The sequence below is a fragment of the Schistocerca serialis genome, chromosome 5 (genome assembly GCF_023864345.2).
Source record: "Schistocerca serialis cubense isolate TAMUIC-IGC-003099 chromosome 5, iqSchSeri2.2, whole genome shotgun sequence".
Lineage (NCBI taxonomy): Eukaryota > Metazoa > Arthropoda > Insecta > Orthoptera > Acrididae > Schistocerca > Schistocerca serialis.
Window position 1 is genome coordinate 314420491 of NC_064642.1, and position 12219 is coordinate 314432709.

Genomic DNA, 12219 nt, shown 5'->3' on the forward strand with positions numbered 1-12219 from the left:
TGTGAAGCACCACACTACCTGTGGATCAATATTGGCCATCAACTGTGTGTTTTAAATGTCTTTCTCTTCACTATTATTACCTAGCCCTCCTTTTACGTAAGTTTAGCAATAAACTAATAAGATACATTGTTTGGAAAGATGTTATATACTGATGAAAATATACACTGTTGCTGCAGTAGTGCCTTTGCAGACAATGGAATTTTGTTTTTTGTAAATGTAATTACTTTTTAGTTTTTGAGGTGTTTTATCAACCATGTGAGAGACTAGTTGGAATGTGACAGAGCTGTGTGCTGCATTAGGGTGATAAATAATATTTAAATTTTTAATTTATTTCACTTTCATGTACAGTTTTTAAGCTAATATCATTGTCACTGATGAAAATCTATATTACTGAAATTGACTGGCTGCAGTTATTGGATTTTGTGTTTTACCACACCAAAAACTGTCAGTTTACACTGTGTGATGAATAATGTTTTATGAGCAATGTTACATACTCTTTTGTTTTTCAGAATGGGAGAAATAGTAATAGAGCTGTATTGGAAACATGCACCAGCCACATGCAGAAATTTTGCAGAACTTGTTAGAAGAGGATATTACAATGGCACTAAATTTCATCGAATAATTAGGGACTTTATGATACAGGGTAAGGGAGTTGCAGGCCATTATTTTCTAATTATAATGTTGTATAGAAGATTATACCAGAATCATTATTCAGACTCTCTCTCTCTCTCTCTCTCTCTCTCTCTCTCTCACACACACACACACACACACACACACACACACACACACACACACACTCCAACCCCCCCCCCTCCCCCCTTTCAATTAATCTTTATCTTTTATTTCTCATATCGACAATGAGGTAGTAAATTTTCAGCTGCAACCAAAGTACAAGTTATCTCCAACTTGAACACCACAGTGCGTCACCAACCATTGGTCTATTGGGCCAAGTTATACATTTTCTAACCTGTGAATCAACTTACCCAGCCAGTTAATGTGGCACATTGAAATTAAGGTGAGTTCCAGAACGCAATAAAAGATGGCGTTTTTCGGATATGCAAATTATTCCTAGAGATGAATTAAGTAATAAATGATGGGAAAAATCCCAAGACAGATCAGATTTGTAGTCGGATACTTATCTGCTCAGTCATAACAAGTAAATAAAAAAGAAAATAACCACAGTGTTTTGGTTTGTCTCTGACATTTCAAGTGTGCTATTTACCATGTTTCAATTTGTCAGATACTACCTCTTGTTGGTATATTATTGATAACTGACCTCTCCTCCTGTACTGCTCTGTGTCATCTCTCAGTGGTGGTGGTGGTGGTGGTGGTGGTGGTGGTATGTAGAGGGCACTCAACAGTGAGTTCAACAGTGCTCTTACTCAGCTAACAGAATACAAGTGTGGTTATGAGTGATGAGAAGCATGCAACAAAATGTAAATTAGAAAATATAATCTGCAGCCACCCTATGACTCAGTCACTCACACTGTCACACAAAATGGCAAAAGATGTACCATATTTTACAGGCAATAAGGTGCTATGGACTGTAAGAAGCTCCTTAATTTTTAAGCATTTATTTAAAATAACATTTTTACTATTTTTATTATTAGATTCATGGTGTATACGACCCGGGACAACCGGGAAAAACCCGGGAATTTTTTCATCCCGGAGAAAACCGGGAAAAACCCGGGAATTTTTCGGAATTCCGGGAATGTTTCATTGTTTTAGCTTTCAGTTAATTTTTTGCAATTTTGACTGCAGAATTGATTCTCTAGCAAAGAATGTTATTGTATCCTGCTACTGGAGAATGATACTGCAGCAATAAAGTATAAACGAGAGGGGAAAAAATAAAACTTTAGTGGCAAAGGAAATGAGCAATTTACAACAACAAAACACCGTGCACGCACAAGCGTCTGCAAATAGCAAAAATATTTCAAGGGCCGTAGGGCGCAGACTGTAATTCTCCGTAACAATAAACTGCTTGCTATGAGCATGACGTCACAACTGTTCAAGTTAGGTTCGTTTGACCAATTGCCAGCCGTCTGTTGCGCAAGCGCATTTGACTCGCGTATAAGTAGTACCTTCTCCCGCTACTTGAAGTTTGGTTGTTAGCTGTATCGGTAAGATGCAAACGAGAAAAATTTTTCTCCCGCGCCCTAGCTGCCAGATTCACGCTTGCACAGAGTTGTCTGGGTTGTAGTGGGGAGGGGGTTTATCTCCATCTGACCCGTGTTTACGTTAAGTGATTTCGCTGCTTCTCTTCGTGTACAGATCCCACGTCATGTGAAAACAAACGGATTTCTGTGGCGGGGAGCTATCAAGTGAATTAAAATACATTCACATAATTACGGAGGGCAAAAATATATTATTAATTTGTTTTCTGATTTTATTTTATTTCCAAGTTAGTAGCAGTCAAGCATTAATCGCCTTGCAGAACAGTGAAGTCATTTTTGCAAGTTTGCTAAAGAAATTTGGCTTTATTAATCTTTTCGCTGAGGCAATCATTTTATTTGAAACGAAGTGTTTCATTCTACAGTATTGCCTAGTTCCAACTGTTCGCTGAATTCCAAGTGCACTTTATCATCTTCTGCCATATATGGCATTATGCCATAATAAAGAACCTAAAATGAGATCGCAGAGTACTGGTACTCCAAGAAAATTTACATCCCAAAAACCACACTGAAAAGCTTAATATCAGATGGGACCTACTTCATTGTGAACTGGAAAAAGCCAATTTGCACTTCAGGCCGAATTATGCATTTTAGTGTGGTTTACGAAATTCCGATGCTCTTTGGAGTATCCTCTGATGCTCTGTTTCTTTTATGGTGTAATGTAAGCTCTGTTAGTGCTTTATACACACGAACATGCGGGCTTCCTACACCACTACAGTTGCACACGCACAATAATGCCTGTTTTTCGGGGGTTCTCTGGCAACTGGTAAATCGAGCCTGCTTCTAACAGTCTCCGGATAGTATTGCGGACGGTGGTTAGAAAAGTGTTACTTTCGAAGAAAATTTCTTTTTACGCAACATGAATTTTGTTACGTGTAAGAAAGTGGGATGGATATCTAAATCACAGAGCGTTCGAAACTGAACAGTTTGAGGACCAGCCACTTACAAGAATTTCGAGCCGAGACATTTACGTCAGAATTTTAAATTTACTGGCACATTTGTGTAATGCATCTTAAAGTATAACAATATTACATGTGAAAGCTTAGCGTGTTAATCTTAGAGACCAAAATTATATGTGAAAGCTTAGCTTTTCTTGTAGATATACGGTGCTGTGTACATTAATGTAAACCGTTAACTTTTCCTCTTGCGTGTTCGCGCTACGTAACTAGTGATCTTGCTATTGGCTGACTGTAACAGGTGTCCTATGCTTTGAATAGCTGCTGTCATCGGCTGGCTAGATCTCGTGGCTTGATATATGACTCGCTTACAAAAGGACATTGCAACCTCGGTTTCAACGCTCCGGAAACTAACGCGCTGTGTTTGGTGCAATTCGAATTTATACTTTCGTAATACGAAAATATGCAGCGTATATGTTGCTGCAAATCAAGGACCTTTCCAAAACTTCTCTCCTTTTTTTTAATCAAAAGTCTTCTCCAAACTTCTCTGCCCCGTCTTTTCTTTTTTTTTCCGGGAAGTTCTACGTGATTGTATAAAACGTTAACCATTCAAAGGATTGATAAGTTTTACAGTTCCGAGGGAAAATCTACGGAAAACCTACTGTCACATAGCACAGAAAAAGTGTATTTTCGCCCGGGAAAAAGCATATTTTTTAAACGGTATATCCGGGAATTTTTTTTCTTGTTCCCGTATACACCCTGTAGATTGCAAATCCATACTAAAAAAATGCATAGTTTATAAAAACCAAACTGACCTTTAAAATCCCTGAAAATCGTTGTCTGAACTTTCTTCCTCTTCTTCTTCTTCCTCTTCATATATAAGATGGTCTTTAATGCCATCTAGAGCGTTACTTATGCCGCACTCCTTGAAAATTTTAACAATGATGTCTTACCTCTCTCTATACCGTGACTTTTTGTCCACTGACACACTTATTTGATTGTAGGTTGTTTTAAAGCTCCCTTTGGTGCGAATTCACATTGGATTTATTTATCGAGACATCGAGAGGTGTGGAAGTAAGTCCTCCTGGAACAACAGCAAGCTCTGTTTTTTCTCAATTTCTCTTTCACAGAATTTTTCAAATGACTATGAAACTGATCTAGCACAAGAAGAGAATTCAATAAAGAAACTTTCCTTCTCTCCCACACTGTGTTAATCCATAATTTCATATCAGCCTCATCCATCCAACTCTTGTATGTGCGCAAATGACAACACCTGTTGGTATTTCAGAAGGTTTTGCTGTTGTTTTGCTCTTGAAATTGATGATTTGATTAAGTTTAGTATTGTCAGCACAACATATTGCATATTACTGATAATGAAAATTGTTTTCAGTTCAAGTTCACTGGCACCTTAGACTGCAATGATGCAACGTAGGCTAGACAGTGTTCTGGGTTTATGACACTTGGATGGGAGGGAAACAGTGTTAGCAAGCTTGTGAATCTCCACAACTCAAGTTCGTTGCATCAGTGCACTGCTGTAGTTGAATCTCCATTGTTGCCAGATAGACAGATTTCCTGTGGCACCAAATATATGGCCTTTTTAAGACTGGCAGGAATTTTAAATCAAACACAGAACATTATTTATATTAATTTCGAGTATAAGATGCACCTGAATTTTGGAGGAAAATTTGCGAAGAAAAATGTGTGTCTTATAGTCCGTGAAATACGGTATGCTTCAAGGCACTGTGTGTGTAGAAAACATAGACTATAACTACAAAACATCTAAAATAGTGGAGCAAGAAAATAAGCCTACGTGATCAATTGGAAAATAAAAGACGAAGCAATCACCTCAGAAACACATTAAAGCCTTCTATCTTTAGACACTATTGAGAAGACCAGACAGCACACAGAATCTTGAAACATGAACCATATTCGATTCATGACTACCTAAAATAGAGGGTAAGTCAACTGGTAAGTGTGTTGCAGCCCTCATGACTTGGTATAAAATGCATTCAGTTAAAATGTTGTGTATAGGAACCTGTACACCACAAGCACTGCATACCGGTATGTCTTCCTGTTGAAAGAGGAAGCCATGCATCAGAGGACAGTATCCAATCTGGAGGTGCATTAAATGTGCTTGCTCCCACTGCAGTGGCCAGGAGGAGGAACACTGTGACTGTTGCATTGGTTTCATGGGCCTCAGCTCGTGTTCTCCAACCCTAACCACTCCTCCTCCCACACATGCATGGTGTTTTGTCTCAACATGGAGGTAACTGCATAGACAGGGGCAGCAAATTCAGTAATTGTAACTTCTAAACAGGCATCCTTAGCTGCTGCATTACCTTGAATGCCCATGTGCCCTGGTATGCAGCAGCATGATACATCCTTTCCCTGCCTCTGTAAGTGGAAAAGGGCATTGTGAATCAACTGAAGATAGTGTTCAGATGGCTACATGTGAACGATAGCCTGAAGGGTACTTAGAATTGGTGGCAGGAAGGTGCCGTATCTTCTCCAGTGCCCTCAAGATCGAATATGATTAAATTTAATCTACTGTGAATGTACCAGGTAAGTGAATCTTGATGACAGCCTGGAAATAATGCAGCACAGCTAATGTAATTATCCTGCTCAGATCTATCAGTGTAAATGATCACACAGTTACAGTGCTCGGCTGAAGTTCTGTAAAACATCAGTTTAAAAACAGAGGCCGGAGTAAAAATCTTGGTCGATGTATTGACCAGGGCAGCAAACAACTCTAACCTCAGTGAAGCATGGAAATAGCATCTGCACCAAGAGCCACTAAGTCCTGCTGAATGTGAATTCTGAGTGGTTTCATTGCTTGTGGTCTATTTCTAAAAAGCTGGCCCAGTTGAGGGAGAGCAACAGTCTGAAGTGCCAGTGACTGTGGCATGGAGAGTAGCCTGCACACATGATGCATCATGAGGACCTGTCACTGGATGGCAAGTGGTGGTTCCCAGCCTCAACACAGAGGCTAGGGATTGTACTCATCCTATGTGCTCCTGTCATCAACTGAATCCACTCATGGTGAACAGCATCAGTTATCTTAGGATAAGATGGTTGTGCTGAGCCATAAGCTGTGCAGCCATAGTCAAAATGTCTTGTGAAACGGAAGCAGACATGTTTGGTCTACTCCCTGTGACCTGTGGCTTCTCCTCTTCTACTGATCTGTTTCCTCTGTCCTATGTTTCTGGACAAGTTTCCTATCTAAGCCTTGTGAAGCCCTCTCCATTCCATCTCTTCACTAGTGTTATTTAACTGTATCGCCTGTTGTGTATACTCAACTCTCTGTTGGCATCCTGCATTGACTTGTAGATTTCGTACTGATCTTATCTTTATAAATAATGATAAATTTGATTATATGAGCCTGTTACCTTTCCAGCCGCCAAAACCAAATAAAATGGAGCATTGGCATTCAAGGCTGCCATATATTCCTCAAATCTGGGCAACAGACCATTGGCGTGAGCCAGAGATGAGAAACTGCAGATGATGAATGTAGCATGTTGTTGCATTATGACATCATTTTTCAGTTTTGTATTTCATTTTACATCTTTGACCCCTTTTTATCTGGATATAATTTTTTTATGCGACACATGTTAGTTATGCCTAACAATGGTTTTCAGGAGTAAAGCAGACCACTGGCCAAATAACAGAAGCATTGAGTCATCGAAAGGCACAAATGGGGGGTGTCCCTCCCCCCCCCCCCCCCCCCAACACACACTATCTATGCCCGTACTCAGTGTATGCCAGATGAAATTGGGGGGGGGGGGTGGAGTCGAGTGGAGGTTGTGTCGGGTGGAGTGGGAAGAAGGAGACAGAGAGGCAGGCAATAAAAGAGGGGCTGAGGGTAGTGGTTAGTGACTCGGAGGGAGGCAGCTGCTTTGCAGGCTAGAAATGCAGGGGGAGGGGTGGCAGGTGTATGAGTTGGGCATGTGCTGCATAAGTGCTGAAGCTGGTGGGGAATGTCACATGATAGAAGTAATGTCGGAAATGAATTAGGAGGGAGCAATTGGATAGAGAAAGGGAAACTTTAGGCTGGTTGGTGTGGGGACATTGGGTTGACAGAGATTGGAACTAGGTTCACTTTTTTTGGAGGGATTGGTGGCAAAGAAGTGTTTTCCACCAGAAACCTCAATCCTAGACAAATTTCAGTCCTATCCAAATGCTACAATTTCAGCCCCATACCTAAGTTTAATCATGTTGTCAAAAACCTACTCTCCTTTTCCCAGTCCCTACAGTGCCCTGGAGGATATTTTGGACTTCTGGAATGGGATCAATAGGCAAAGCTCATAGGTGTAGTAGTGAGCCAGTTGACAGTCTTTCTACCAGGTAGTCACTGTGACTCGTCATGACAATGGTGGAGCCTTCATGTGCAGGGAGAGTGATTAAGTTGGGATCTGTTTTTGAAGGTCGTGTATGTTTGTCCTTTATTTTCCTGAAAGGTTGATGTTCTTAGGAAGGAACCTGGGGAAGGATGGTGAGGCCAATTTGGAGATAAGGAATTCCAGGAAGGTGACTAGGGGGTGATTAGATTGGATGGAAGAAGGGTGATGGTTGGCTAGTGATATGAACTGGAAGAGGCAGGGTTCTATGTTGGAATTAGGTTGGCTGTGGTTGGAGAGACTGGTGGCAAAGAAGTGTTTCCACTGTAAGGATTGGGAGAAAGAGAGTAAATGTTTGACAAGTCCAACATGGTTAAACTTCGAAGTGGGGCTGAAAGTAAGGCCTTTGGATGGGACTGAAATTCTTGTCGGACTAAAGTTTTTGGTGGAAAAATTAGCTATTGTATCTTCAGATCTGGATTTTCTGGAGCAATGGGAGGGAGTTTTGGAGGATATGGTAAATTGAAAAAATCGTCTAGGCAGGGCCTGGGTGCAATGAGGGGTTGATGAGGTTGATCACTGATGGAAAGATAGGTGTTGATGGATAGTGGTGCCTCAACATCGGAGTAGAATGTGAACTGGTTGGACAATTTATGGAGTCAGTGTAGGGAATGCTTTTGCAGGTGCTTGAGTGCAAGGGTTGTAATTTAGGTGATATGGTGTATGTAGTAAGAATTTTATAGTAACAGTACCTTCCAAAACTTCATTTACCTCTTGATCACTACTCATCATTGCTAATGTCACCACACTGTACACTAATGTCCCTCACACGCAAGGTATTGCCGCTCTCAAAATCTCTCTCTCCCAGTGTCCTTTAGACTCAAATCCACTACCTAATTCCTCATACACATTACCAACTATACCCTAACATACAGCTACTTCTCCTTTGAGAGGATGATATATAAAAAAAAATCTGCAGCACAGCCATGGGCAGCCGTATGGCATCTTTCAATGCCATCTAGAGGAAACCTTCCTAGCCTTCCAAAACCCCAAACCCTATGTATGGTTTAGGATCATTTATGATATCTTCAAGATCTGGAGCCAGGGCCAAGACACCCAATCATCATTCCTCCATGTCCTCCACACCTTCTCTCCCATCTGCTTCACGTAGTCCTCTTCAATCCAATGTGCCACCTTCGTAGAAGTTGACCTCTACCTCTGTGATGGCTCCACCCACACCCATGTCCATATTAACCCCACTGTCCACCGACAGTACCTGAATTTTGACAACTGCTGTCCCTTCCGCACCATAAAACTTGTCCCATACAGCATCATCTACTTGTGGGAGGCATATCTGTAGTGATGAGAACAACCTTGCTCAGTGTGCTGAAGGTCTCATGAGAAGAGACATTGCCTGCAAAACTAGTGCACGAACATTTTTCCCATGCCAGACCCCAACACACCACTAATCCTCTGTCCTCCTCAATGTCCAATATCAACTTGGAGTGGAAAAATTTAACCATATCCTTCGCCTTGCCCAGAAACGTAGGACATCCTACCCAAGATCCTTCCCACTGTTACTTGAAAACCAACCAGCTGTCCACCAGAAAGGAAAGCCACTGCCAGACTGTGGCCAAAAACAAAGTTGATCACCCAGTGACACAACATTCACCTGAGCGCAGTGGTTGCTTCACAATGTGGACTATCCATGTCCTTTCCTCCACCACCAGCTCTTCTGAACTACACAGGTGGAAGTTATTCTTGCAACACATCCTTCACTCCCCTCACTCTCCGGGCTTCAGTCTCCATTAACCCACTGGTCCCACTCCCTCCATCCAACCAATTTGCCGTTTCCTCTGTCCTATTACCCCCTCCTAGCTCACATCTCCAGGTCAACTTAATCATTCACCTCCCTCCCCCTCTCTCTCCCCCCTCTCTCTCCCCCCTCTCCCTTCCCCCCTCTCTCTTCTCCCCCTCTCTCTTCCCCCCCTCTCTCTTTCCCCCCTTAGCCCTTACACGGCTTAGAATAGGACATTGTCCTTTGACACATGGTTTTCTGTTACGTCGTGAGGAGCCACCAACGTGTCAGACATGTGGGACACAGCTGTCGATACGACATATTTTCACTGAGTGTGTTTTATATGCGGGTTTGAGGGAAGATTTCAGTTTCCCACCAGACCTACCCTCTCTTTTAACTAATAATGAGGCGAGCGTGGCTAGAGTTTAACGTTTTTGTGTGCTGTCTGGCCTTCTTCCCAAAATATTGGGATTGAAGTCTTAATGTGCTGTCCAGTGGTTTGGTCACCCATTATTTGTAAGTGGTCACTCAGCCACTGTTAATTATTTTTACCTGTTTGTCCTGCTATTTTTTGTTTAGTTTTATCTCCCTGTTTTGATGTCCTGTGTCCAATCTTGCAATTTAAACAATACCAATTCTCTCACAATTCGGCTCTGAATTGAACTTTTGGGAACGGGCGCTGATAACCTCGCTGTTGTGCACCCGAAAACACTAATAATTATCATCATCATCTTTCCCCTCTCTCTCTTTCCCCCCTCTCTCTTCCCCCCTCTCTCTTTCCCCCCTCTCTCTTTCCCCCCTCTCTCTTTCCCCCCTCTCTCTTTCCCCCCTCTCTCTTTTCCCCCCTCTCTCTTTTCCCCCCTCTCTCTTTTCCCCCCTCTCTCTTTTCCCCCCTCTCTCTTTTCCCCCCCTCTCTCTTTTCCCCCTCTCTCTTTTCCCCCCTCTCTCTTTTTCCCCCCTCTCTCTTTTCCCCCCTCTCTCTTTTCCCCCCTCTCTCTTTCCCCCCCCCCTCTCTCTCTTCCCCCCCTCTCTCTCTCTTCCCCCCCTCTCTCTCTCTCCCCCCCTCTCTCTCTCTTCCCCCCCTCTCTCTCTCTTTCCCCCCCCTCTCTCTTCCCCCCTCTCTCTCTTCCCCCCCTCTCTCTCTCCCCCCCCTCTCTCTCTTCCCCCCCCTCTCTCTCTTCCCCCCCCTCTCTCTCTTCCCCCCCCCTTCTCTCTCTCTCTTCCCTTCTCTCTCTCTCTTCCCCCCTCTCTCTCTCTTCCCCCCTCTCTCTCTCTTCCCCCCTCTCTCTCTCTTCCCCCCTCTCTCTCTCTCCCCCCCCCTCTCTCTCTCCCCCCCCTCTCTCTCTTCCCCCTCTCTCTCTCTCTTCCCCCTCTCTCTCTCTTCCCCCCTCTCTCTCTCTTCCCCCCTCTCTCTCTCTTCCCCCCTCTCTCTCTCTTCCCCCCTCTCTCTCTCTTCCCCCCTCTCTCTTCCCCCCTCTCTCTTCCCCCCCTCTCTCTCCCCCTCTCTCTTCCCCCCTCTCTCTTTCCCCCCTCCCTCTTCCACCCCTCCCACTGTTCCCACTCCATCCATCCAACAATTGCCGTTTCCTCTGTCATATTACCCCCTCCTAGCTCACATCTCCAAGTCAACTTAATCAGTCACCCCCCTCCCCCTCTCTCTTTCCACCCTCTCTCTTTCCACCCTCTCTCTTTCCACCCTCTCTCTTTCCACCCTCTCTCTACCCCCCCTCTCTCTTTCACCCCTCTCTCCACCCCCTCTCTCCCTCCCTCCCCCTGTCTCTCCTGCCTTTTACCCACCACATGCAACACAACCCCCCTCCCCCCCACTCAGTCTACCTGCTGAACTGCAGTCACAGCATTGTGTGTCCAGCCAGTATTATGTAGAGGCAGAGGTGTGTCTGCTTGCATTTGTGCTGATGTCTCAATGCTTCTGTGTTGAGCATTCCCAACTTGGGTGTAACGAGCCTTAAGCCCATGAAGCAACCAGTTTTTTCATCTGAGTAAACATCACCTAATGCTTGTATCCCATGATTTGTTGGCTGTCAGCTAAGATTAAAGCAACATGCAGAGCCCAGTAATAATATGTTATCAAAATGAGAGTAGTTTTAAAAGCAGTGAAAAGAAAGGCTTCAACAAATGATGTATGACCAAATAATGTAATGTTTAGAGATAAGACAGAAATAGAGATAGAAACTTACTCTGATTTTGCTATGAATAAATATAATAATGGTTTCCATCATTGAAAGATGACTGACAGTTAGTCTACAATTCAAATAGGTTGACCCACAGTTTGTTACCAGTTTCAGTTTGAATATTAGCACTGACCTGAAAAAAAATTAAATTTATCAAGCATTTGTTGACAGAACTCCGAATGTTATGGCTTTTGATTCTTGTGTTAGCTCGTGGATTTTAATCCTTGTGTTAGATCATGTGAAATTCACCAATCACAAACCTAATGTGAATACTATTGTGTGATCTTAAGAGACAACCACTAACTCAAAATGAGGTGTGCCCTAAAATCTTTGTTTCATAAGTGGGTGCTGTGTTCATGTGTTGTGGGAATGAATACCACATTGTCTCTGGCATCAGTTATTCTCTGACATCCAGATTGGCTTTTGTCTTCAAATAACTCGTTCATGTTTGTATTCATTGTACCAGCAAAGGATCAAGACCGTGGAAAGAGAGCAGTTTATAAATGTCTACTGAACTTGCTCAAGGCTCTAGTTTGCCCTCAAAACATCAGAATCTTAATGTAAAATTGTTGTTTTAAAAATCCATTACTGACTGTTGATGTATGTCACACAAAAAACAAAAGTTGAGGCTCTCAGATGAGTTCCAGTAGATGCACATGGTTGAAACTTGCAAAAAAAACTTCAGGTAGAATGCTGATATTTATGTCTGTCTTTGAATTGGAACAATAGTTCTGAGTCCAATCATGCTCAAAACCTATTTAACCCTTTCAAGACGCAAAATAAATAAAATCATTTTTTAAACTTTTTTGTTTTATTAGGATATAACTT

At 42.7% G+C, this 12219-nt stretch overlaps 1 protein-coding gene across 1 annotated transcript in view; it reads left to right on the forward strand.

Moving 5' to 3' along the window:
- The window catches only part of LOC126481455 (peptidyl-prolyl cis-trans isomerase-like 1), a 95659-nt gene that overhangs the window by 32587 nt on the left and 50853 nt on the right, over positions 1-12219 (forward strand). Inside the window, exon 2 of the mRNA XM_050105225.1 lies at positions 510-643. Coding sequence (XP_049961182.1) covers positions 510-643 — 134 coding nt within the window. The remainder of the gene's footprint in view (positions 1-509; positions 644-12219) is intronic.